The sequence below is a fragment of the Giraffa tippelskirchi genome, chromosome 6 (assembly GCF_054371585.1).
Source record: "Giraffa tippelskirchi isolate mGirTip1 chromosome 6, T2T-mGirTip1v1.2.pri, whole genome shotgun sequence".
In the NCBI taxonomy this organism is placed as follows: Eukaryota; Metazoa; Chordata; class Mammalia; order Artiodactyla; family Giraffidae; genus Giraffa; species Giraffa tippelskirchi.
This window is the reverse complement of record NC_137280.1, coordinates 73,274,799-73,301,845: the sequence shown is the minus strand read 5'-3', so window position 1 is coordinate 73,301,845 and position 27,047 is coordinate 73,274,799. Positions and strand designations below refer to the sequence as shown.

The following is a 27,047-nucleotide window of genomic DNA, read 5'->3' as shown; positions in this document are numbered from 1 at the left end:
CGGAGGCTCAGAGAAGTTAAGCGTCTCTCCCAGGGCACACCGCCTAGTAAGTGGCCCAGGCTGGTTTTAAATGTGGCTCCATTGCACCTGGCTGCCTTGGCCCCAACTGGGTGAGCAGCTCCCTTCACAGCCAGACCCAGTGAGTCACTTGGCCAGCAAGCCTGGCCCTTGGCTCTGAGACTGCCCCGCCGGCAGCCAGCTCTGGTCCCCCTGACACACGACAGCTCGAGGAAGCCCTTTGTCACTCTGCTTTCCTGTGAATGATGGTTCTGTTCACCTGTCAGCGCTGGACAAACAGGATTTAAAGTCCAACCAAGCAGTGTCGCTTTGCCCCAGAGGTGGCGCAGGCCCAGGCCTGGACGTCAGCTCCACAGGGCGCCATGATGTGGGAGGTGGGCGCCCAGACCCGGACCCGCCGAGCCCGGTGCCAGCTGAGGGGGCGCTGACCTGCTGGGCACTGGCTCCTCCAAGGGCTGGAGGGGTTGCTTTCACAGAAGTGGGGTCCTGTGGCCCGGCCGCAGCTGCCTCTCAAGCCCCAAGTCCAGATTCCTACCAACAGGCTTCATGTGTTCCTGTATGTGTGTGAATGTGTGTGTGTGTGCGTGTGTGTGTGTGTGTGCACGCAGGCTGCAGGGGGGCCTATGTGTGTATGGGGTGTGTGTGTGGGGGGGGTGTATGTATGGGGTGTGTGGGAGTGTGTGTGTGTGTGTATGTACACACAGGCTGCAGAGTGCCTGTGGCTGGCCAGTGGTGGACTGACAGGGTTTGTTCTCGCAGGGCGTAAGGTTGCCCCTCTCCGAGCACCCGTCCATGCCCGGCGGTGAGCGTTGTCCCCCGGGTGCTGCGGACGTGCGGGGCCGTGTGGTCTGTTGGTCATCCCACCACTGCCCACTGGATGCTCGCGTCCCTCCCCCAGGTGTGACGACCAGACTGTCTCCAAACCTCGTCACAGGTCCTGGGGTGGGGGGGAGGGCAGAGTCACCCCTTGTCCGAAACCCTTGCTTTGTTCTCCCAGCGCCAAGTCCCAGGGTGGAGACCGCCCCCTGCGCCCTGCAGCAAGTGTGGGCCCCCGGGCCTGCGCCCCCGACTCCTGCATCTTTAGTCCCCCCACCCCCCACCACATGGCACCTCTCACTGGAGAACAAAGCCGGCCTCCCAGTGTCATTTGTTCTCCGGTCACAGTTTTGAAAATCTGGGCGGTCGATTCGGAACGTCTGAATTTGATTAGCGGAGCCGAGCTCTCTGGCATCAGTGTTCGCAGAGCACTTGGGCTCCCAGTTCAAACAGGGCTAACCTTATCTTTGGGAAAGTAGAGTGTGTTTGAGGCCTGATCACAGACATTAAAGCCATTAATTAGTAATGAGATTCAATTTCCCGGTGTCCTTGCCCGTGTGTGTCCTGATGCAGAGATGGTGCTGCGAACGTTTTCCGCAGATGCGTGGACAAACACCTGCTGTCCCAGTTCAGCGGCCACACGTCGTAATGTTCCCCAGCCCGGCCAGGCCCCAAGTAACCCCATTACTGAGAAAGATGAGCCCCGGCCGGCCGGGGTGGAGGGGAGGAAGCAGGAGAGGCCCTCCTTAATGAGATTAGCGATGTCAGTGCTCCAGCTGAGGCCTGTTAATAAAATGGAAGAGAGCTCACTCAATGAGGCTCCCTTTCCACCCTCCCGCGTTAACACAGTTCTCTCTCCCTTGGTTTTGCTAACCTCTACCACCTACCACCGCCTGCCTCCCTCTGGTTCAGGGTCAAAGGTGTGCTTACCTTTTATCCCAGCCCAGGACCCCAGGGAACTAGTAGCCAGGAGCACATGCTGCATCTGGCCAGAGTGGAAGGCCACATGGATGGGGGACAGTGGGAGGTATGGGTGTCCAGGGCGATGAGCCCCGGCACTGCCCCCCCCGCCACTGGCCGGGTGAGCTTTGGCATTGTTTTGACTCACCACCCCGCCACCCCACCACCTCCATCTCCAGCCACCAAGGCTGGACAGGAAGATACTGATCACTCAGAAGTGCTTCCAGGTCATGCGAGATGATGGACACACAGATCGGGGCCTCTAGGAAGTCCGCAGCAAGACACACAGCCCCTCCCGTTCTGAAGTGTGGCTGAGCTGGGCTGAACTTCAAGCAGCCCGGGGTGAAGGAGGCCAAGGCAGAAGAGATGCCTGAGGGCAGGGCAGGTGCAGCCTGTGGACCAGACCGCCTGCACAGCCTGGCCACCTCCAAGGGGCTCCCAGATAGCCTGGGGGGCTAGCAGTGGGCCTGTGACCTCGCCCATGTGAGCGCAGCTCCAGGGGTGTCACAGCACACCTGTGTCCTGCCCTGCCTCTGTGTTCTCCAGCTGTGGGTCCGCCCGGCAGGCGCCCACCTGGAGGGGAGGGCGTGGGGCTGTGGCGAATAGTGCTGAGTGCGTTGTACTTGCCCGGGCAGGAGCTGCAGGCCTCATGTCTCTGGCATACTTTTTTTTTTTATCATCCTATGACATTTGGATTAATGTCTGTGCTGATGATCTTCGCTGCACTGTCCTCTTAAGTCCCAGGAGGTATTTGCATCTTAGCGTACAGCAAGTTTCTCATGTCAGAGAGGGTTGAGTGTATGTACTTCGGCTCTTTTAAAACAAGGTCCCCCTTCATTTGGACTTTTCTTCCAAACCCTCTGGTCTGACCCGGAGACTGTCGGCAGAGGGGCCCCCGGGTCTGGTGGTGTCCCTTGAGAGCCCTGGGGTTGGCACAGCTGGAAAGCAGGCAGCCTGGCTGTGATTTGCAGGGTTGTCTGCTCAGACCGGTGGTGGGCCGACCGTGTGCTGGGCGAGGCCATGGGCCCTAGGGCCGGTGGTGTGACGCTGCCCTGGTTTCCTGCCGTCTCTTCCCACCGACTCTCTGCTGGGTCTGTTCTTTCCCTGAAAAGGAAGGTGGGGAGCAGACGGAGCCCAGGCCCAGGCCGAGGTGTCTGCAACCATCACCCCTGTGCGTGGACAGCCACCCCGGGGCCTTTGTGGGGGGCAGAGAGAGAACCCATTTCCACAAACTCCAGGGACCCCGGTACACGGAGGCATCAGCACCCGTGACCACAGACCTCACAGATGGGCTGGGATTTCGGTCACTCATCTAGCTGGGTTCCAACCTGCCCCAGCCTCTCCGAGCCTCAGTCTGCTCCCATGAGGGCGGGGTCCTTGTAGGTCTGTGTGGGGGGTAGTGGGAGAGTGTAAAGCCTGCACCCCCGGAGCAGGCAGCCCTGGGGGGCAGTGGGTGACACGGTGGGTGGTCCTGGGCATTCCCCCATGGGGGTGGCTGTTGGGAAGTGCGCCAGGGGGTCCCCGGCCTCCCCGAGTGCCGGTCTCTGCCGGGGGGTGGTGCTGCCCACCGACCAGCGAGCCGAGCAGGTGCTGGGAGTGGGAGGCCTGGGCCATGACTCCTGGCTGCGCCCTCCCCGGCGGCCGGCATCTCCTCCCGGCCTGACGGTTAACAGTTCTGACAGGCCAGGCTATTTTTAGAAACCTGTTCCCACATCTCTTCCCTGTGGGAAAAGGAAAGCAAGTTAAAATTTCAAATTAACCCCCCACCCCACCCTCCTGCAGCACACACAGTGGCCCCTTGGGGTGCAGGCCGCGCGGGGGGGCGTCTGTGGAGGGTCCTCTGCACGCCAGGCTCTGCGAGGGGCGCTTACATCTGAGATGGGTGGTGGGGGGCAGACGACATCACGGCGGGACCCAGCAGAGACCCCATCAGGGACAGGGGGCAGCTTGTCGGGGTCACCCGGCCGGGAGGGCCAGGGCCGGCTGGGACGGGGCCGCCTGGCTCCGAGCCCGGCGCCCCGTGTTGTTCCTTGGGTTGGCAGCAAAGGGGCACCTAGCGGGGGTGGGGTGAGTCCCGCTGCAGGTGGTCTCCCCTTTCACTTCCCAGCAGCCCTCTGTGCCTCCCGGCGCTCTTCTGCTTCCAACTAAGGTGCTGACGGTTGCCCTGGAACGAGGCAGCACGTCACCCCCCCAACCCTGTTACCAGGCAACCTGAGGCCCAGCCACGCAGTCATAGGTCACTCCAAGTCACACCTTGGAGCAGCTTTCCTGTGGGGCCTGGCTGATACACATTGGCCTCTGGGCAGAAGCTGGCCCAGGTGCCAGAGGGCAGGGACATTTGGCCCAGGGCTTGAAATACCAATGGCTTGATTTGAAAAATAAAGTGGACATTAAGCAGTCACTAGATTTTAAAAAATTAACCTGATAAAGGTTTTAATATTAGAAAAAAAAAAACCCTGACGCTGGGAAAGACTGAAGGCAAAAGGAGAAGAGGGCATCAGAGGATGAGATGGTTAGATAGCATCACTGACTCCATGGACATGAGTCTGAACAAACTCTGAGAGATGGTGAAGGACAGGGAAGCCTGGAGTTCTGTAGTCCATGGGGTCGCAAAGAGTTGGATACACCTTAGCGACTGAACACAACTGATAAAGATTTAGAAAAAGACTTGAACATATATCACTGTCTTTGACTTGCTCATTTATGTTGAAGTTTCCGGCAAGGCCCCTTCCTGTTTTGGGGGTTGACAGTGAGACCCCCCGGGCAGAAGTCAGCTCGGAACCGAGGTCCTCATCCTCAGAGCAGGCCCAGCAGCCGTCCCTCCGGGCTGTGATTAGAGCAAGGATGCTCCTGTCTGCAGCAGGCCTGGAGGGCCGGCCAGTGCCGCCCCCCCCGCCCCCCCAACCATCTGCTTGGGCCGCGGCACAGACGTGAAGCAGCTCAGTCACCCTGAACCAGAGTTCTCCTCCTCCAGTTTAAATTAAGCGGTGACTAGATGTTCCCCCAGGCAGAGGCTGTACTCCTCATCCGTCACTTGGGTGTTGTTCATGGAAGAGGCCTGGCCTTCCTGGTAATAAAGTGAGCCCCTCGCGCCCCGGCTGACTCAGTTTCCGGAGGTTTAGCAGCTTTGTCGGAGGTCTGGTTGACACACAGTAAACTAAACATATCCAAAGGGTACGATCTGATACGTTTGGACAAATGTATTCCCTGGTGAAGGGCTTCCCAGGTGACCCAGTGGTAAAGAACCTGCCTGCCAACGAAGGAGACACAGGAGATGCGGGTTTGATTCCTGGGTTGGGAAGATCCCCTGGAGGGGGGCACAGCACCCCACTCTGGTATTCTTGCCTGGAGAATCCCGTGGACAGAGGAGCCTGGCGGGCTACAGTCCATGGGGTCGCAAAGAGTGGGACACGGCTAAGCGACTGAGCACGCACGTAGGCATCCCCTGGTAAAGCCTTCTCCACCTGAGCTTCCTCTTGCCCTGTGGTAGCGCCTCCTTTCTGGCCCCCCAGTGCCGCCCCACTCCCATCACCGACCGGCTTTCCGTCAGTGTAGGTTAGTTTCATATCAGTGGATTCTTGCACTGTGTACTCTCCTGTGACCGGCCTCTTTCATTTGGAATGACCATTTTGAGATTCCTTCCTGTTGTGCATCTCCGCAGTCTGCCCCTTCCCGTTGCCAGGGGGCACCCCATCAGAGGCGCCCACCTTGTACCTCTCACCCGCTCCCTCCATAGACTCTTGGCTCGCTTCCAGCTTGGGGCCGTTAAAAAGCAGCCGTGGCCATTCCTGTAACAGTCTTGTACAGACTTACACATTCATTTCTTTGGCATCACGCTCTCGGACTGGAGTCTTTGGGTCCCATGGGAGATGTTTGTTGTTCTTAACATCACCCCTCTCATTCCTGACACCGATCACTTGCATCCTCTCTCGTTTTTCCCGATCAGGGCGGCTGAAGGTTTGCTAATTCTACTGAGCTTCCCAAAGAACCGGCTTTTGGTTTCATCGATTTTCTCTATTGATTTTCTGTTTTCCATTTCATTGATTTCCACTTTGCCGTTTATTTCCTTCCTTTTTTTAAACATCGGATTTAATCTGTTCTTCTGTTTCTAATTTCTTAGTGTAGAAGCTGAAATCATAAATTTGAGATTTTCACTTTCCTCTAATAGGTATTTAGTGCCGTAAATTCCCCAGTAAGCATTACTTTATTGGCATCTCACAAATCTCGATAAATTTTCATTTTCCGTCAGCTCAAAAAAATTTCTAACTTCCAATTTAATTTCTTTTCTGACCAGAGGGTTATTTGGAAGTATATCGTCTAGTTTCTAAATATTTGGGGATTTTCCAGATCTCTTTCTGTTATTAAATGCTAATATAATACCATTGTTGTCAGAGAATATACTTTGTATGACAATCTTCTTAAACTTACAGTTGAGAATATGGTCTATATTGATGAATGTTTCATGTGCTCTTGAAAGTAATGTGTGTTCTGTTTGGGTAGTGTGCTCTAAAAATGTTAACTAGGTCAAGTTGTTTGACAGTATTGTTCAAGTCTTTTATGTCCTGACTGATTTTCTGTTTACTTGTTGTTATCAATTATTGAGAATAAGAAATACACACCTTAAAACTGTGTATTTTGTTGTGTCTGTTGGTTGCTCTATCAGATTTAGCTTTACAAATTTTGAACTTCTGTTACTATATATATAGACATTTAGGATTCTTAGGTCATTTTGATGAACTGATTGCTTTATCATTATGAAATAACATTCAAAACTTCATATCACTTGCAATGATGTTAACACAGCCATTCCAGTCACTTTTGCATTAGTGAGATTGCCTGATATACCTTTTCCCATACTTACAATTTTAACCTGTTTCTTTATAAAATGCATTTCTTTTTAGCAACATATGGTTAGATCTTGTTTAGTTTAGTTTTATTTTGCTTTTATCCTGATGATGTCTGCCTTTCATTTGGGTCCATTTAATGTTAACATTTGATGTGATTATTAAGTTTATCTTTAAGTCTATGATATTCTCTCTTCTGTCTGTCTGTTCCAACTGTTCTTTGTTCCATTTTCCTATTTTACTGCCTTCTTCTTTGGACTTGTTAAGTATTTTTATGATTCCATTTTTAAAAATAGGCTTTATTCTTTACAATAGTTCTAGGTTCACAGCAGCCTTGAGTGAAAAGTACAGAGAGTTCCTGTTCACCTGCTACCCCTCCGCCGCCCCATTGTCAGTATCCGCGCCGGAGTGGGACATGTAGCTTCACCATCAGTGAGCCTACCTTCTTGAGTATTACCCAGAATCTACAGTTTACGTTAGGATTCATTTTTGGTGTGGTTCCTTCTATGGATTTTGACAAATGTATTAATGTAACGACATATGTGCACCGTTAAAAGTATGCAGAATAATTTTCGTGCCCTAAAAATCTTCAGTGCTCCACCTCTTCATCTCCCCCAAGATCCCTGACAACCACTGATCTTTTTACTGTCTCCACAGTTCTGCCTTTTCCAAAATGTCATATAGTTGGAATCATACAGTATGTAACATTTTCAGATTGGCTTTTTTCACTTAGTAATATTCATTTAAAATTCCCCCATGTCTTTTCATGGCATGACAGCTCATTTATTTTAGTTTTGAATAATATTCCATTGTCTGGATGTACCACAGTATATATTTATCCATTCACTCACTAAAGGGCATCTTGGTTACTTCCAGTTCAGTTCAGTCGCTCAGTCATGTCCGACTCTTTGCAACCCTGTGAACCGCAGCACGCCAGGCCTCCCTGTCCATCAGCAACTCCCAGAGTTTACCCAAACTCATGTCCATTGAGTCGGTGGTGCCATCCAACCATCTCATCCTCTGTCATCCCCTTCTCCTCCTGCCCTCAATATTTCCCAGCATCTGGGTCTTTTCAAATGAGTCAGCTCTTCGCATCAGGTGGCCAAAGTATTGGAGTTTCAGCTTCAACATCAGTCCTTCCAATGAACACTCAGGACTGATCTCCTTTAGGATGGACTGGTTGAATCTCCTTGCAGTCCAAGGGACTCTCAAGAGTCTTCTCCAACACCACAGTTCAAAACCATCAATTCTTCGGTGCTCAGCTTTCTTTATAGTCCAACTCTCACATCCATACATGACTACTGGAAAAACCATAGCCTTGACTAGACGGGCCTTTGGCAAAGTAATGTCTCTGCTTTTTAATATGCTGTCTAGGTTACTCATAACTTTCCTTCCAAGGAGTAAGCATCTTTTAATTTCATGGCTGTAGTCACCATTTGCAGTGATTTAGGAGCCCCCAAAAATAAAGTCTGACACTGTTTCCCCATCTATCTGCCATGAAGTGATGGAACTGGATGCCATGATCTTAGTTTTCTGAATGTTGAGCTTTAAGCCAACTTTTTGACTCTCCTCTTTCACTTTCATCAAGAAGCTCTTTAGTTCCTCTTCACTTTCTGCCATAAGGGTGGTGTCATCTGCATATCTGAGGTTATTGATATTTCTCCCGGCAATCTTGATTCTAGCTTGTGCTTCTTCCAGCCCAGCATTTCTCATGATGTACTCTGCATATAAGTTAAATAAGCAGGGTGACAATATACAGCCTTGACGGCCTCCTTTTCCTATTTGGAACCAGTCTGTTGTTCCATGTCCAGTTCTAACTGTTGCTTCCTGACCTGCATACAGGTTTCTCAAGAGGCAGGTCAGGTGGTCTGGTATTCCCATCTCTTTCAGAATTTTCCACAGTTTCTTGTGATCCACACAGTCAAAGGCTTTGGCATAATCAATAAAGCAGAAATAGATGTTTTTCTGGAACTCTCTTGCTTTTTCGATGATCCAGCGGATGTTGGCAATTTGATCTCTGGTTCCTCTGCCTTTTCTAAAACCAGCTTGAACATCTGAAAGTTCATGGTTCACGTATTGGTTACTTCCAAGTTTTGGCATTAGTGAATAAAGCATCCATATGCAGGTTTTCTTTGGACATAAGTTTTCAGATGATCTGGGTAAATAGCAAAGGGCATGATTATTGGATCATATGGTAAAAGTTTGGTTTTGTAAGAAATCCCCAAACTGGCTTTGCAAATGATTGTGCCCTTTGCACTCCCGTCAGCAATGAGTGGGAGTTCCAGTTGCTCCTTACTAACATCATTTGGTGTTGTCAGTGCTTTAGAATTTCAGTGTTTAGAATACAGGTGTGTAGTTGTATCTTGTTTTAAACTGCAGTTCCCTAATTACATATGATGTTGAGCATCTCTTTATAAAATGCTTGTTTGCCATAAGTTATCTTTTTTTGGTGAGGTGTCTTCAGCACATTTTTTGAGTTGTTTTCTTGTTATTGAGCTTTAAGAGTTCTTTGTATATTTTAGATAACAGTCTTCTACCAGACATGTGTTTTGCAAATATTTCCTCCCAGGCTTGTCTTCTTATTCCCTTGACGGTGTCTTTTGCAGAGAGGAGTTTTTAATTTTAATGCTTTCCACCTTACCAATTCTTTATTTTATGGATAGTGCCTTTGATGTATTTTAAAATTCATCACTATACCAAGGTCATGTAGACTTCTCTCTTAGGTTATGTTCCAGAAATTGTATACTTTTGCACTTTACATTTACATGACCCGTTTTAATCTAATTTCTGTGATGAGTGTAAGGTCTAGATGCATTTTTAATTTTTTTGGCATGCGGATGTCCTGTCATTCCAGCACCATTTGTTGAAAACATTGTCATTTTTCCACTGTATCACTTTTGTTCCTTTGTCAAAGCTTGGTGGATTGTATTTACCTGGATCTATCTCTGGGCTCTTTTCTGTTCCATTGATCTATTTGCCTGTTCTTTTACCAATACTACACTATCTTAATTACTGTACCTTTTAGTAAGTCTTGAAGTCAGGTAGTGTCAGTTCTTCACCTTTGCTCTTTTCTTTCAGTATAATGTTGGCTGCTTTGGTTTTTGAGTTGGTTGGTTTGTTTTTGCCACTCCATATGAACTTTAGAAACTGTTTGCCAGTGTCCATGAAGTTACCTTCTAGGGTTTTGATTTTGATTTCAGTGACTCTATAAATCAGGTTGAGAAAAAACTGACATCTTGACAGTATTGAGTCTATTCACAAGCATGGAATATCTCTTTCTACATTTTAATTATTTCTTTGATTACTTTCATCAGAGTTTTCTTGATTTCCTCACATAGATCTTAAACATATTTTGTTAGATTTTTACCTATGTATTTCATTTTGGGGGGTGCTAACTAACTTAAAAAAAAATACTCATTTATGTAGTTGATGTGTTTGGCTGCACTGGGTCCTAGTTGCGGCGTGCAGGGTCTTCCACCTTTGCTGTGGCATGCGGGGTCTTTAGCTGCACCATGCAGCCTCTTAATTGTCACATGTGGAATCTGGTTCCCTGACCAAGAATGGAACTCGGGCAACCCTGCCTTGGGAGCATGGAGTCTTAGCCACTGGACCATCAGGGAAGTCCAGCTGATTGATTTTGTATATTTATTATCCCTCGTATCCTCCAACCTAGCTATAATCACTTAGTTCCAAGCGGTTTTTTAGTTAGCTTTTTGTATTTTCTACATAGACAATCATGTCATCTGTGAACAAAGACAATTTATCTCCCTTTTGGCTAAAACTATGACTTTTTTTTTTAAACTATATTATGTTAGTGCCTGTTTTAGGTATAGTATACATCTTTAACTTAAAGTGACATTGTAAACTTGATGTTTATACCTTCTTCTTCCTGAGTGGTATCACTGTTATCATGCATCTTATTTGTGTGAAAATTATAAACCACAAAAAAATCTTTATTATTTTATAGAGTTTTCAACAAGAACAAAATCTTATATATTCACCCATGTAGTCACCATTTCCTGTGCCTTTGTTTCTTCTTACCTGCGTCTCCATCCGTTGTCATTTTCTTTGTACCTGAAAGACTTTATTTTCACCTTTCTGAAAATGCAGGTCTGTTTCTGCTAAATTCTTTCTGCTTTTGTATTTCTGAAAGAAATTTTCGCCTTATTTTTTGGAAGAGTTGTTTTCAGCCTGGTTTCAAATTCTTGGTTAGTGGTTCTGTACCCCATCCTGTCCAGCACTTACACCATCTCCTCTTTTACATGTTTCTGATGAGAAACCACTGTCATTCTTACCTTTGTTCCTCCATGTGTGATATTTGTTCTCTGACTGCTTTAAGGATTATTTTCATTATGACTGGGTTTGATTGTAGTGTGCCTTGGTATAGTTTACTTCTTGTGCTTGGGGGTTTGTTTAGCTTCTTGGATCTTGGAGTTTATAGTTTATAGTTGTGTTTTTTTAATCAATTTTGGGGAAAAAATGGCCCTTATTTCTCAGTTATTTTTTGTGTCTCCCCATGCTCCTGTCCTTCAGGGGACTCCAACTGCAGGTAGGTCTGGCCACTTGAAATTTTCTAAGAACTTACCGATATTCTTCTTGTAAAGGTTTTAATCTGCATATTTCATTTTGGGTCTTTTGTATTGCTGTGTCTTCAAGTACACTTATTTTTCCTTCTGCAATGTAGTCTGCTATTAACCCCATCCCACTTATTTCTATCTCAAATATTGTACATTTCATTGATAGAAGTTTGGATTGAGTCTTTTTTGTACCTTCCCTGTCATTGCTTATCTTTTTGAATACCTGAGATTATTACAGTTGCTTTAATGTTCTCATTTGCTAATTCTGGTGTTAGTTCTAGACCTGTTTTTATTGTTGGCTTTTTTTCCCTCCTCATCATGAGTCATATTTTTCTGTTTCTTTGAATGCTTAGTAATCTTCCATTGGATGGCAGACATGATCAATTTTGCCTTATTGGGTGCGGGATATAAATATGCTCGAGATTCTGGGACACAGTTCTATTGCTTAGAAAAGGTTATGTCATTTTGGTTTTTGCTTTCAAGATCTTTTAAGCAAGACCAGAGCATCTTTTAGTCTAAGGCTGATTCTTTCCCACTGCAAAGCCAAGAGCTTTCCAGCTAGGCCACCACTTTCTGAATTCTGATGTTCTCTCGTCTGGCTGGTGGGAGCTGGTTCTGCCCTGGGTCTGTGTGAGCGGCAGCTTCTCCCATGTTCTCTCGTCTGGCTGGTGGGAGCGGGTTCTGCCCCGGGTCTGTGTGAGCGGCGGCTTCTCTCATGTTCTGTCGTCTGGCTGGTGGGAGCGGGTTCTGCCCCGGGTCTGTGTGAGCGGCAGCTTCTCTCATGTTCTCTCGTCTGGCTGGAGGGAGCGGGTTCTGCCCCGGGTCTGTGTGAGCGGCAGCTTCTCCCATGTTCTCTCGTCTGGCTGGTGGGAGCGGGTTCTGCCCCGGGTCTGTGTGAGCAGCGGCTTCTCTCGTGTTCTCTCGTCTGGCTGGTGGGAGCGGGTTCTGCCCCGGGTCTGTGTGAGCGGCAGCTTCTCCCTGCGACCATTGCAGGCGGCCCTTCCCCGCCGTGCCTGTGTGTTGGGTGTTGCTGATTCCTCAGGGGCCCCTCTGGGTCTCCGAGGTCTCCCTCTCTTGTCCTTGCTCTTTTCTCCACTGTTCTCTCCTGTAAGCTCTGGTGGCCTTCACCTCCCTGACTCACAGGTCCAGCCCCTCAACTCACAGAGCCTTTGGGCTCCCCCTAAGCTCCCCATTCCCTGTGTCGTGGTCCAGATACGTCTCAAGGCAGGAAGCTGAGGAGTCGTGGGCTCACTGCATCTCTCAGGGCTCACTGTACCTTGTTGCATAATGACCAGTGTGTTGAAAACCCTGGTTTCATGTCTCCTGCCCAGTTTCTTTTGTGTTTTGCTGTGCTGGGGTGAATGTCAATTTGTCCCCGTTTTTCCTTGGCTGGAAGTGAAAGTCTCTTTCACCCTAGTTGTTTCCATGTGGTTTCGTTTCACCAAAGTGCACATAAGTTTGCGAGCAGTCTCATGGCCAGCATGAGTAACTTACCTGTTATTGTCAAGGAGAAAGTCATTCATTTGTTCATTTACTCATTCAGGAAATGCTTGCCTGGCCCCCGCAAGGCCAGGAGGAGAACACAGGAATAAACCAGGCACACCTATGGGGCTTTTTGGGACCCAGGTCCAAGGACTTTTAACAGCTCCCTTGGGGAAACTTAAGATGAATAAAGCCTTCCGTCATTCATCCATCTGACACTCACTAATGTGCCAGGCCGTCTCGGCACAGCCCCAAGGAGCACGTGGGCCGGGTACTAGGTGTGTAATCAGAAAACGACCGCTGAGCACTGAGACCAGAATCCAGAGAACAGATCATGTGCTGGTTTTGACCATGAGGTAGAAAGAGGACCCTTCCCAGAAAGGTAATCCTGGAACTGAACTTTGAAAGACGATCAATGTGGGAACCAGAGCATTTGGGGCTCCAAGACAAGGCTGGCAGGGGCGCCCCAGGCAAGGGTCACGTACAGACTCAGGAGGTGGCGCTGCAGGAGATGCAGAGAGTTTAAGGAAGATCAGATCTGTGGTTTAAGAAAAAAAAAAAGATTATATCATCATTTGCTAAGGATTCAAAGGCATGACGGACTTCTGGTTTTATTGTCAAAACCAAAACCAAATCATTTTTGGTTTCCCTGAAGGAACTTCATGGTGGTTTCTCAAGTAAAATTTCTAATTACTTCTGTTGGCGTGGGAGCATATTCTACACCAGATTCTTGAAGGTCGCGCCACACGGGCCTTTCCGTGACACACATGTGTGCCTTTCCCCGTGTGCATGCGTGCACACGGGCAGACCACTGACGGGGCGGGCAGGCCCACCCGACAGAAGCCCCCCGGAGGCCAGGCTCAGGGAGGAAATGCAGGCAAAGAGCCTGGCTGCTGCATGGCCAGCGCTCTGATCAGGTGATTGATCCGGTAACTAAGGTCCTGGTTCCTGAATGAGTTGTTAACGTGTCCTCATTCTACAAACAGGCCATGTTGCCACCCTTACCTCCGTGCCACCCACCCTTTCCCATTAGCCCACCCCTCCTTGGGCCACAGGGGACAGATTGGTCAGCGCTGTGTTGTGAAAGATGGGGTGATGTCAGTGGGCTGTTGAGCTCCGCTGCTGGCCCCGGGGAGCAGGCTCTGCTCATGCCGCTGGGTGGTCATCTGGCAGCACCAGGCCTGGCATCCTCATGCTCGCAGCCTCATAGGGTAGAGAACATGCCACCTGAGAGCCAAGGACGTACACCCGGATCCTGAGTGCCGCCTGAACTAACTGTGGTCCCGACGGGTCTGCCCAGCATGGTCTTCTCATCCCTGGTAAGGCAGTGGCCAGGCTGGCGGCCAACAAACACCCAGGTCCTCTGAGAGTGCCTGGTGGAGGGTAGGGGGAGGGCAGTAGGTTAGGGGTGACTTGAGGGGCAGGAATGAGGCGGTCACATGTCAAGTGCATGTACCCGAGTCACCGTTGCAGGCAGGAGTTAAGAAGGGACCTGCCTTTGGGTGGACCCCAGAAAGTGAAAGTGCAAGTCACTCAGTCGTGTCCTACTCTTTGCGACCCCATGGAGTATACAGTCCATGGAATTCTCCAGGCCAGAATACTGAAGTGAGTAGTTGTTCCCTTCTCCATGGGATCTTCCCAACCCAGGATCAAACCCAGGTCTCCCGCGTTGCAGACGGATTCTTTACCAGCTGAGCCACCAGGGAAGCCCAAGAATACTAGAGTGGGTAGCCTGTCTCTTCTCCAGCGAATCTTCCTAACCCTGGAATCAAACCAGGACCCCAGCGGCAGACTTAAATTCAGTGACCTAAATGGAGAGGACGTTCCACGTGGGTCCCACGTGGGGGTCCAAGCGCCAGGGCCAGAAGGACAGACAGCCATAGAGGGCAGGACAGAGAGCTTGGTCCTGAAGGGCTTCACCTGGCCCCACATGAAGGCAGGGGTACCCCGCTATACTCACACTTGGCCGAGGCCAGGCCTCCTGGCCCGGGGTGACGCCCAGCCATGCCCGCTGCCTGCTCCCTCCGGGGTGTAACCTAGCCCCCTGACAGCAGCTGCTCATTTCCAGTCTCGGTGCCCAGCCTGGGCCAAAGGCCCGCTGCTCAGTTTCTGGGAAAAGCAAAATCTATCAGCTCGTGAAAAGGGGAAATGTTTACAGGAAAGGAAGGCACAAAACGAATGAATAATTGCAGCCCTGTTCTCGGCCCCCAGAGACCAATATTCTACGCTCTTGCTTTTATTAGAAAAGTGAGCCAGAGCGAGCCCCCCTTGAGAACTGGGGCCGCCTCCGCCCAGGTCCCTCCCTGCATAGGATGCCGAGCGCGGAGCCCGGGAGTTCAGCCCCAGGCCAGCGGCCACCAGCACGCCTCTGGGCCACTCTGGCCGTGAGTGTGCTGGGCACGAAGGCCCTGCTGGCCCCCAAATCACAGCCTTCAGCCTGCTTCTTCACCAGTATCACCTTGATGTCACACAGTGCCATTGGGTCATTTCCCTCGAGCCCAGCAGACTCTGTTGTTAACAGCAAGTTCTCCGTGGCTCCCTGGGCCCCAGAGTGGGCGCAATGGTGATGGAGGGGATGGGGGTTGGGCTTGAGCAGCTGAGGTCACTTCCCAGCTCTGTCCCTCACTTGTCAGTCAGGTGAATTCCACCCCCACCACCCCCCCACCCCCGTTACCAAGCCCTGAGCGGGAACCGTCATCTCAGTAATTAATAGTAATGAGCCACTCTGGGGTTGACAGAAGATACTGTTCTTGCAGTAAGTGTTCTGAAGCTCGTCACCACCTGTTTCTGGTGTGGGGACATGAAGGACACAGTGCTGTCCTGAGGTGGGCAAGGCCGGGGCCCCAGGAGGAGGTGGCGGCCCGCTGGATGGTTACATCAAAGGTCACCCTGGATGAGCCATGTGCAGACAGAGAGAGCCACCCACTGTGCACACATGAGTGTACATGTGCATGCACACGTATGTGCACGCAGCCCCAAGGCTGGCTGCTTTCCCAGCCCCACCCACCCACCCAGTCTAGGCCACCAGCATCCTGCTTCCCCTGGGCCCCTTCCAGGGCCTTCACCTCGCCTCTCTCCGCGTCACCACCACCGTCTCTCTTCACGCCATCTGGGGGACCCTCTGCACCCGCGTCTCAGGCTGTCTCTCCTCTGCTGAAACCCCAGTCACTCCTCAGCTCCCTCCAGCTCCCCCAGCCGTCCCTGCCGCCTCTCCCCCTCCTCTGTCCTGCCCGCCCAGGCGAGCCCTTGCTTGCCCGTCCACCAGCCTGGGAAGCTCTGCTCACGCCCTGCACCTGCCCACCCCGCACCGCCTTTCCAGCACAGCCCACATCTCTCCCCACCCCCATCCCATTTCCTTCCTCGACCCAGCCCTCAGCAACGTGGGGTGCGCCAGTCAGGTGCTTCTGCCTTCCCCACGAGAACCCGGGTTTCGAGAAAGCAGGCCCTTGTTTGCCTGTCTCTTTTATTTCTTTCTAGAAATTTGTCTTCTTTCTAGAAGGGCACCTGACATGTAGGAGGAGCTGGTGAAGGGTCATTGGAAGAAGGAATGCAGTAACTGGCCGGTTGGTTTCAGTCGGCAGGGCTGCGTGGCCATGGGCCCACAGAGAGGGCGGGCATCCAGCCCAGTGGGTGTGATGGGCACCTGGGGACGCTGACATGGCCGGGCGTGGAGAGGGCAGCGTGGGGCGGGGGGCCATGCAAGCCGGATGCCGCTGTCCCGTCAATGCTGAGGCCCCTCTGCGGTGGTGCTCCCCCCCACCTCATTTTCCACTATGGGCTGCCTCCATCTGCTGCTCTGCCCTGCACCAAGGGGCGATTGAGCCTCAGGACGAGCTCCTCTGTTGCAGCCAGGGCCTCTGGCTGCCCTGGGGAAGCTTTTATCTTCACATACTGTAATTTTTAATGATCCCAGTTAGCACTAGTGTTTACTCTGGATTTTCGTTAAAAACATATTAAAGCCACCAGCACATGGAAAGACAGAGGCAAGAAAACCCGGGTATGCCAGGCGTTGGTCTGGCGTGACCGACCTTACCACACTGCCTGCCAGGTGGGCACAGAGCTTGGTGCTGCGGAGGGAGCCAGACCTCCCTGTCCCTGTACATGCAGACCTGCCCTAGCCATGCCCACCTGTGCTCATGCACACGCACGTGGGCCATTTGACTTGATTCACAGTCACGCTCCATTTGGATCCCAGGAGATTCTGTAAGCGGGCTATATATAGGCTGCAGAGATTGGCAGGACAGATCGATAGCCATTGGCCATGTGTAGGCAGCAGGCGCCCCTGCCATCCCTGCAGGCCGGGCTGCAGTATAATCACGCTCCCACCGACGGCACGGCCACCGTTCGCCGAGTCGTCTCCCTGCCCCTCCCACCTGGGCTGCTGTCCAGATTCCTGCCAGGGGCGTGTTCTCTGGGCCCCAGCTCTGAGCAGACGCGGGGGCTGCAGGACCTGTGTCCCAGGACACACCTGACCCGGATGTGGGTGCCCTGCAGGGGCGGTTGGGGGGGGGCATGTGCACACACACACATCACGGCTGTGCTGGGGTCTGAATCAGGAGACACGTGTCCTCCTCAGCTGCCGCTCCTGCAGGGTTTGCTTTGAGCCAGTCACCCCTCCCCCCAGGGAAAGTGGGTGCAGGTGGTCAGCGGGGTTCCTCGCAGCTGCACAGTTCCAGTCCTCAGTGGCCTGGGCAGAGTCTTCTGTCTTTGTACATTTTTTATTTGAAAGTGTACGGTTAGGTCCCTGTTTTGGAAGAGTGGGCACACAAGGATCGCTGCCGGGCGTCCACTGAAGTCGGTTACATCCTGCCCTAGGCAGGGCCTGTGGGCTCTGAGGCTCAGAGGAAGGATGCCAGAAAGCCCCAGGACCAGCTGGGCCCCTGACTTCATCCACCCGCTGTGGCTTCAGCTAATCTGTTTCCACTGGCCACACTGGACTGGGGCCCACCCTAAGGAGCCCCTTTTAGTTTAATTACCTCTTTAAGGACCAGCTCTCCAAATACTTCCCTAGTGGGCGTCCCTAGTGGCTCAGATGGTAAACAAACAATCTGCCTGCATTGCAGGATTCAATCCCTGGGTTGCGAAGATCCCCTGGAGAAGGGAATGGCCACCCACTCCAGTACTCTCGCCTGAAGAATCCCATGGACAGAGGAGCCTGGTGGGCTACAGTCCATGGGGTCGCACAGAGTTGGACACGATTGAGTGACTTAACACTTTGAGCACTCCAAATGCAGTCACATTCTGAGCTGCAGGTGGTAGCGTTTCAGTAAATGAATCTGACAGTTTAGCCCCAGCTTTAGACATGACATACACTGGTGTCCATGTAATACAGGTGCTCACAAAGAAGTTAAGTATTAGCAGCAATCCCATAATCCAGAAGTGGTGACTATGAGCAAAGAGGTTTGTCATTGTCTAGATTAGTTCCTGTGTACATCTTTTATAAAAACGAGATGTAATGGAAGAATAAAGGTGTATAATTATCCTTCTTCTTCACATACACAGTCACTGTCTTTCCGTAGCAGATGTACGTCTACAACATGATGTTTCATGACTGCATAGCGTTCTTTCATATGCTAACCTATGTAATGTATGTTTCCTAATCTATGTAGTCTGTCCCCTCTATTTTTGGACCATAGGCGGTTTCCAGTCTCTCCGTGTTATAATCCAAATGCACACACACCAATAACCTCCTTGAAGTGAAATCACCCACTCATTGTGTCTGTTTCTCGAGGCTGTTTGCTACTTATTTCGAGATTGCCCTGCATACACACTATAGCTTCTAGATGCTAACCAGCCGTGTCTGTAAATATCCATTTCCCTTGACGCTTGCCAGCGGTGGCTCATATTTTCCTTAGAAACTGGTGCCAGTCCACTGGGTCAGCACGGAAAAGCACTGCCTCCTTTCTGCTTTCTCTGCCTACTGGCCAGGCTTGGCTTCTCGCCACGTGGGCATCAGCTGTCTGTGCTTCTCCTTGGATGCAGCCCCGGTGTGTCTGCTGGGTCCCTGCCTCTGTTCAGAATGTGGACCCGGCCAGCTCCCACTACCTTCCCATCTCTGCCCTTGGCTCCCGTGTCTCTTGCATTTGGAAGCTTCTCCCTGCCCTCCCACCTGTGTGCTCCTGCCCGAACCCCCACCTGGGTCCGTCTCTCTGTCTCAGGCTTCGTCTCCTGGCGCCTTGTGTTTCTCCCTGCATGGAGCTGACTGACCACCTGCTTCGGAACACGTGGCTGGAACGAGGAAAGCGGGGCTTTGTGATCAAACGGGGCAGGTGTTGTCGGGTGGTGTGTTCCCGGAGCACTGGGAGGCTGCCTGCCACCTGTGATCTGAGGATTCGCCCTTCCCACCTGGCACAGCTGTTGTGTGAAGGCCCTGGAGACAGGAGGGGCCGTGGTCGTCACTGTGGGCCTCACAGCCTCAGGAGGGGGCAGCAGCAGGTACAGTGCTGGGACTGTTGGTGGGCTTGTGCCTGGGCTCAGCTGTGCGGGGGGCACACATTCGTAGTAGGAAGTCAGGACCTGTGACCACGCTATAGCAGTGAACTTGTGGACGCCCAGACCAGCGATCCCCTCTGGAGAACAGACGCTCGCAGGGGATGCGATGTGGACCTGGCTTTCCCCTTGAAGAAGGTGCTCAGGAGAAGCCAGGTGGGGACGCCGGTGTAGGCAGACCCCAGCCCTGAGACCCCTCTGTGGTCTCCTCTGGCGGGGAGCTTGGAATTGGAGACCCTAAGGGCAAACGCCATGAGCTGAGTGCCTTTTCAGGGACTAGCTTGCACGTGCATCCCCACGCAATGCCAGGTTAGCATGTCACAGAGAAGGAATTGGAAGTGCCCCGAAGTGGCCCAACCCCTCTGAAGTCCAGTGGGTGGTAAACTTGAGAGCCCTGATGTGAGTGGGTGTCTGATATCAGAGACCTTGGTGCAGGGGTCAGTGTCCGTGTTTTGAAGGAAGGCTGCAGATGGGGCTGCAGTTTGTATTTGCAGAAAAGTGGTCTGTCACCTTGGGGGCTCACGAGCATACAGTCATGCTCACCCTGGGGATGGAGGCTCAGAGGTGGGCTGGGGCCTCGGGGCACAGCAGAGGACAGGTCCCAGGGTGGTGGGCTGGGGCCTTAGGACTCTGGCCCCCTCTGTTCCCAGGTGGGGACGGAGCTGAGAGGCCACCTGCCCAGGGACAAGTCCCCGCCCCCACAAAGCGGGAAAGCTCCTCCTCCTTTCCATGGCGGTTCCTTGATGTTTGGGGCCAAAGAGATTTGGCAGGTCCCCTTGGGGCCTTGTGAAAAAGGGGAAAAAAGCAAAACATCCCGCTATTGAATCGCTTTGCGTGTTAGATGTTATGTCTATGAAAATTGCTCCACGATTATTTTTGTACTTGTAACCCTTTGGGGGATAAAGAGTTCTGCGTCCTTAAAGGGGCCACCGCTGGTTTCCGAGCTCCGGATCGGATGCCAGAGAACCTGGGTGAGTGAGTCTCCCACTCCTGGCCCCACCGAGGTCCCTGATGGGAGGGATGCCAGGGGCATGTGATTGGGGCAGATCATCCTCTCCCTGTGGGTACAAACCCGCTTGTGGGAGAAGGACTATCTTGGGTGTAACTCACGGGCAGGGTGGAGCGGGCCTTGCATTCAGAGAACACGGGTCTCACACACTCACACCTGCTGCTCTTGCTTTCAGCCTCCAGAGTCTCCCCTGACTCAGCACGTGGGGCCTGCCCTCCCTGCACCGGGACCCCGGCTCCATAGCCTGCCTGAGGGACTTCAGAATCCGCCTTCTCTTGTCAGTCCTTGATGGGGATTCTGAGCTGCCTTCATTTTCCTTTCCTGTCTCCTCTTAACTGAGAGCCTCTTTCCCTCACCTCTCTTCCTCCTGCCTGGGCCCAGCCATCCTTCAAGACACTGGCCGCTAACCCCTCAGGGCCCCAGAGTATGTCAAGGATCAGATGAAAACTTGGCACCATCTGTCCAGGAAGGCGCAGACTCGCACAAGTCCTTCCAGGGGGGCAGCCAGGACCCTGCAGAGGTGGGCTGAGCTTTCAGAGCCCCCACCCACTGTGGACTCTCCCCAGCTCTGCCTGGTCCTCCCTCCTTCTTCTCCCAGAACTCCAGCGTCTACCCAGAACCTTTCTGAGCATGGTCTGTAAGCAAGGAGCAATAGGGTGGAGGGCAGATGAACCAGCTGGGGGCAGGTAGGGCTGGCAGGGTGCATGGACGTGGGGTGAGACCCTCCCCTAGCTCTGGGCATCCCAGAGAGGTGCTCTATATTCCTCTGGGGGAGCCCAAGTATCTGCTCACCGAGACTGACCACCAATGACCATTGGTCTTGTGTTGCTGAAGACCCGCTGTATGCCAGGTGCTCAGCCTGAGCCGGGAGAGAAGACTGAAGCCCTGGAGGGGCATCGTCTCATGGGGGCAGGGGTTCGGGGCGGAGGAGGCATGCAGCCATGGGACCAGAACACACACACTTTCTGCCAGGCATTGGCATCTCCTTCCCCCCAAGGTCCTTGGAACCCATTGGCGGGATCCGACATCCAAAGCCCACCTGGGCGAGGGGACTCATCCCCTGGGCCTGGCTGACTCAGATCTGTCCATCCTTCCCTTGCTCTGTACAGAACCCCTGGGGACAAGGGCTCCCCCACGATGCCAGCTGTGGGACTGGTGTGTCCTGGGCATTTAGACTCCAGAAGTGCACCGCTGGAGGGGTAAGCAACCCAGCTGAGTGGGCATCCAACCTGGTGCTTGGAAAGTGGGGGCGGCCACCCCAAGACAAGGGCCGTGCTGGGGCCTACGTGTGAAGTGCGGCCAGGGGTGTGGGCCGTGGGCATTCTTCCTGGGACCTCCCCAGGGCTCTCCCTCTGTGACGGGCTCTGTCCTGCTCTCAGCGCCATCCCGTTGCTGCCTCACATCTCCCATCCCCGCCTTCCTCCAGGATCGCGCTTGACGGCACAGTCGCGGAGACACCCACAGTGTCACGGCCTCCTGTGACCCCCGTCCTCCTCCTTTACAGCCGCAACTTCAGTGAGTGCTCTCCACCCGCTCCTCCCTCTCCCAGGCTCTCTCGAGCCCCCTCCTTCCCCTCGCTCACCGCTAGCATCCCTGGCCCCGTCACCTGTCCTGTCACTACATTGTCACCGTCAATCACATCATCCTCCTCACACCTTATCCACTCGACTCCTGGGACACGTTTCTCCCTGGGGTCACACCGTCTCTCCTCATCCCCCACCTCCAGGTGTCGTGGGGCCCCTGGGCTCTGACCTGCTCCCGGATTCTCATGCAGTGCAGCTCTGCTTCTATCCCTGCCCTCAGCTCCTTTCTTAAAGCAGAGACGTGGCTTAGGTGTCACAGGGTTTGCCCCTCAGTGGTTCTGGTGTCTTCACAGAGCCATGCAGCCAGCACCGATGTCTGGTTTCGGAGCAGTCTCCTGGCCCCACCACGAAAGTCCGTGCCCAGTAGTTGTCACTACCCGTCTCCCCCTGGGGCCCCCGGCGACCACCCATCTGCTTCCTCTCTCACCATCTGCCTGTCCTGGACAGTCCATTATCAGCGCATCGCATGGCCCGTGGCTTTGCACCCAGTTCTCATGAGTGCAATGTTTCCGAGGCGTGTGCCAGGACACGCATCTGTGTGCATGCCTGTCCTCAGCCCCTCACACACCTCCCTGGGTGTCGAAGGGGCCCTGCGGCTCACCACGCCCAAATCACATTCTGCTTACCCCAGACTCCCTGGTGGCCCCCTCCCTAGTCCGCTCACGCGGTGGCTCAGGCTCCACCCCGGGTGCCTTCCACACCAGCGATGCACTCGCGAAGCCTCCAGAACACCACCGGGTCTGACTGCATCTTCCTTCACCGCTGCCGCTCCGCCCCCTCCCCAGTCCCCTGCGGGAGCCCACTGACCGGCTCAGCTCCCATCCCGCACTGCCGGCTCCCTGAAGCCCCGGTGAGCCCGCAAGGCCGAGGTCAGCCATCTGGTCTCTCTCTGCCCAGCGTCCCCTGGGGTTTCTGTCTCACCTGATGGAAAGACTACACACTTCTGCCTGGTCCCTGGGGCCTCTGTACCCACTCTCCCTTCGCCAGCACTCCTTCTCCAGGTGTCCATCTGTACATCCGGCTCCTGCTCACAGAGAACATCCCTGACAGCCAGCGTATATCAGCCTCTCACCCTGCCCTCCTCCTCCACACCTCAGGACCACCTGCCCGGCCAGCTGAGACGTGTGTGCACGTGTGTGTGTGTGTGTGTGTTCACTTGTCTGCTGCTTTCCTATGGGCTCAGTGAGAACACCTGAGGTGGGTGAACAGGTGGATGGAAGGACAGACCTAAAGGGCTCTCTGCAGGGGAAGACGGACCACAGCTTTCCCCAGATCCTGTTTCTCTAGGACTGGATAAAAGCATTTCAGTAGAGAGTCATTTTCCTAGATGAGTCCACGGTATGTCTCATTCTTCCGGAAGGCCAGGCCTTAGTATGATTTTGGTGAAATACCCCAAGCCGTGCGTTCAGACAGAGACATGCTTTAACCCCAGCACCGCTCGAGGGTACAATCACATCACTTAACCTCTCCAAGCCTGGGTATTTTTCTTTCTCTCAACCGTCGCTTACTGGGCTACTGAGAAGACAGTCATCTGAAACATGCCCGCTGCTGGATCTACATCCTGCTAGTGTCAAGCCAAGGCCCTCAGTAAATACTCCTCTCTTTCCTGTTTGATGAGAGAATGTAGAAGTTTCCACCAGTCCTGTTACTAAGACCTGTTCCACTTCCAGGAAGCCGGGTGGTGGGGTGGCTAGTGGTGGGCTCAGGGTTCCACCCCAACTGTGCAGCCCTGTGACCCCCGCAGCCTGGGCCTGGGTTCCCCCCTCATTTTCCGAGTGAGCTGCAGTGAAGAGGGGCTGCCCAGGGCTTCTGGCCGCACAAAGCCTGGCCTAACTGGCCCACCCGCTTCCTAAGCAAACAGGTGCTGCTTGGAAGGAGGTGGTGGTGGCGACGATGAAATTGTTCTGGAGAACAAACTGTTTCCAGCGTCCTGATTTGCATTCCGGCTCCTGATGTGGTCATTACAGCCTTTCTTCGGGGGTCTCTAAAGCAGCAGCCCTCCCTCCAGCCGGCCTTGGGGGGACTGCCCTGTGTGCAGTGGGGGCCCTGCTGAGGTACCTTAAGCTGTGATCCAGCCTGTTCAGACCTGGGCCACCCCCCGATCAGCGTGTGTGGGGGTGCGACCAGGAGCCCCCTGTCCCCTGCGGAGGGCCGTCTGTGCTCCTCGTGGCTTTGTGTGCTGCAGAGCGTGTCAGTCAGGGATCTGCATCTAAACTTGGTACCAGAGCCGGGGGTGGGGGCCGCGTAGGGAGGAGAGGAAGCAGAGGTGCAGGGGGGCAGCCAGACCGGGGGTGAGGGGCACTGGAGCTGGCAACAGGGGGGCCACAGCGCCAGCCTTCAGGAAGGAGCCGTGCACTGTGGAAGCCAGGGTGGAGCTGGGCAGCTCTGGCTTCAGGCCAACTGTCGGGGCGTCCCTGTGGGTCCTTGGGCACAGCCCAGCCCGGAGAGCAGAGACAGGTTGAGGGCTCACCAGCGGGTCCCCCGGGGTGGGGGAGGTGCGGAGGCCCAGGATCCATGGGTCTGGACCCAGAACCAGGTCATCAGTCCCGGAGTTGGTGGGAGACGTGGGAGGGAATGACATCCCCCACAAGGGTGAGGAGGGAGGAGGGCAGGGCAACCCACTCCAGCATTCCTGCCTGGAGAATCCCATGGACAGAGGAGCCTGGCGGGCTACAGTCCGTGGGGTCACTCAGAGTCAGACACTACAGAAGCGACTGAGCATGCACTCCGGGGTGCGGAGGCAGGGGGACCTCCCGGCCCTGGCGCTCGCACTGTGTCCTGTCCCAGCCCCTAACTCTGAAGGCCACACTTGTAAACTTGGACTCGGCCCCCTAGCCACGATGGAGGTGTGTGTGTCAGGTTAGGAGGATGACGTGGCTTCTGTCCTGGCTTGCCAGCCTGGTTTAGAGCTGCGGAATATCTAGCCCTGGGGGAGGCAGTCCCCACCTGCGCTCCAGCCCTGGGCCCAGCCAGCAGTGTGGCAGGCCTGGCCTGGCAGGCCTCTTCCCCAGCCCTCGCCAGCAAAGGCCTCGGCAGCCTACCCCACGTGTCAGAAGCCTTGGTCCCCTGCCCAAGGTGCTACTCTGGGGCCGAAATGGCTTTCCTGATAATTAAGCAGACAAGATGGCACACAGTCAGCGTCCACGTGGCTTTTAAACATTCCCTGTTTCTCCTGGAAGCAGTGCTGTGTTGGCCCAGAGAGGTACGGGCTGCTTCTCACGTGATGGTGGGAGGCTGATTGGTCAAACCAGGAGGGCGCAAGGGTGGGGCAGGGAGGCTGAATAACCACACCAACCCCCCTCAGCGATTCAAGGTCCCTACACCTGCTCCTTCACAACCTTCTCCGAGCCGGGCGTCACCTCCTCTGTGCTTCGAAAACCAGCCCCAAGCCCTCCCTCCAGGGACCCTCGCCCTGCCCACCTCTCTGTCTCTGCACTCACCCCCACTCTGCCCTGACCCCTCCAGCCTGGGAGCTGCACTCACCCCCCACACTCACGCCATTCTGGGGGCCTCTCAAAGCGGGGGTGGAGTGGCGTTGCTGGAGGTGGGAGTGAAAAGGAGCGTCTGGTGGCATCTGCAGAGTCCATCCAATACCACATGGGGCTGGCTGGCTGTGTGCACTGGGGCAGAATGGGGGGCCTAGAAGGAGCCTGGCGTGGGGTCCAGGTTTCAGAGGGCAGGGGGGACGGGCTCACAGCCCAGAGGAGGCGGTTCCGGGAGGAAGGGGCATCTGTGACGCTATCTGGGGCTCAGGTGAGGATGGAGAGCCCAGCCTGGAGCCCAGGTCAGACTTCCCGGAGGGGCAAGGAGTCTGACAGGCCGCCAGGACTAAGTCGAGTTGTCCCAGGCACAAGCGTGGGTGTGGGGCAGCCCAGGTGATACCGAGCCTTTCCTTAACTTCCCTGGGCTTCAGCCTTCTCATACATAAAACGGCAACACTGATACCTTCTCTGCAGCACGGGGGCGGGGTGCTGGGGGGCACATGGGTTACAGGAGTCTCTGACCAATGCCCAGCCCAGCGGCAGTGAGTGGTGAACCCCACCGTCTTACAACCCAGGGTGTCGTCACACTAGGAGGAGCTCCAGGGTGGCCGGCACATGCCCCGGGGACTTCCAGAACCCAGAGTGAGCTCCGCAGCGCCCCCCCTCACCCCCCCCAATGAATCCCCAGGGCCCCAGGGCTCCAGGGTTCCCCACCCGTCAGGGCTGAGTGAACTCATCTCCCAAGATGTTGCCTGCCTTCTGGCCCTTTAGACAGTTCGCTGAGCCAGAAGGATGGGGAGCTCCTTGTCTCTGGGCTTTGGGGCTGGGCGGCTGTGAGTCCAAAGATCCACTGGAGTTCCTGGCCTGTTCAGGGCTGAGGAGCTCGGCCTCTGACCGTGGGCCTGGCCTGAGAGACGCCATCGACCGTCTACGGGGAGGCAGGGTCTGGGTCACGTGGGCAGACAAAGGGACCAGGGCATGTGCGGAAGTAGGGGGCTGCTAGGGGTGGAGGGGAAGCGAAAGAGGCAGAGGGGTTTGCTTCATGGATGTGGTGGGGGCAGGCGGGGCAGAGGCGCCACAGGGGTTAGGGTTGGGGTTAGGGTTTAGGGCTAGGGTTAGGACAGCCGTCGCAGCCGCTCCTCCGGCCTCGGCCAGGGCCCCAGGGCTGACCATGCACCCTTCACGTGCTCCAGCACGGAGACACAGGTTGGGAACACCCGTCTGGCATGGGGGTCTGAACCCAGGCCTGGAGCCCCGAGGCCTCCACACCTTGGGGGTGGTTGGGGTGAGATTTAGGCCCCAGACGCCATGGGCCTGGTGATGAGCTGTGAGGGGGAATGCAAGTGACCCGAGTTTCTTTTGTACCAGCCTTGGGGTGCTGGGCCCACTCACTGAGCCATGAACATGGTGTTTCCCAGGCTCAGCCAGGGCTCACAGAGGGGCCCTGCTGGCTCCTAGACCAGAGACCACCCCAGGAGACCTGGGTCTGACAGCCCCCAAGGGTGGGCGGGGGGTCACATGTGCCCCCCCCCCCCAGAGCTTGGTGCCCTAATGACATCGCCCTGCTGTCCCCCCAGCTCCCCAGGGAAGAGGCGGCCCCACACACTGCTGCCTGTCTCCCGAGCCCTGTGGGAGGACCCAGTGGCCCTGGGCAGGTTGCAGCCCTGGTGTGCCCGCTGCTGCAGGACGGGGAGGGCCGGTCACTGCGTGTTGGCAGGGATTTCCTGAGCTCCTGCTGGGGACACAGGAGCAAGCAGACCCCTTCTGGCCTCGCTCAGCCTTTGCCT

The 27,047-nt window shown here is 54.2% G+C and overlaps 1 protein-coding gene and 1 long non-coding RNA gene across 11 annotated transcripts in view; one reads left to right on the top strand and one right to left on the bottom strand.

Annotated features, from left to right (window-relative positions):
• TRAPPC9 (trafficking protein particle complex subunit 9) overlaps positions 1-27,047 on the top strand; it is a 390,153-nt gene that overhangs the window by 349,987 nt on the left and 13,119 nt on the right. For 2 of the 10 annotated variants that reach the window (XR_014057688.1, XR_014057687.1), the window contains 4 exons: positions 18,856-19,132; positions 21,305-21,394; positions 21,622-21,710; positions 22,072-23,694. The exons of 7 other annotated variants lie outside the window; for them this stretch is intronic. Coding sequence is in view for 1 of the 3 variants with exons in the window: in XM_081504123.1 (XP_081360249.1) it covers positions 18,856-18,899 (44 nt within the window). In the remaining 2 variants the exon portion in view is untranslated. Of the gene's footprint in view, positions 1-18,855; positions 20,009-21,304; positions 21,395-21,621; positions 21,711-22,071; positions 23,695-27,047 lie in introns of those variants that run through there. One more of the 10 variants, XM_081504123.1, reaches the window with a different exon arrangement.
• On the bottom strand, positions 1,299-3,960 carry LOC145511500 (uncharacterized). The gene is made up of 4 exons (XR_014057902.1): positions 3,895-3,960; positions 3,363-3,515; positions 2,422-2,898; positions 1,299-1,617 (listed from the first exon to the last, which is right to left on the bottom strand). It is a non-coding gene; the product is annotated as an uncharacterized LOC145511500 (long non-coding RNA).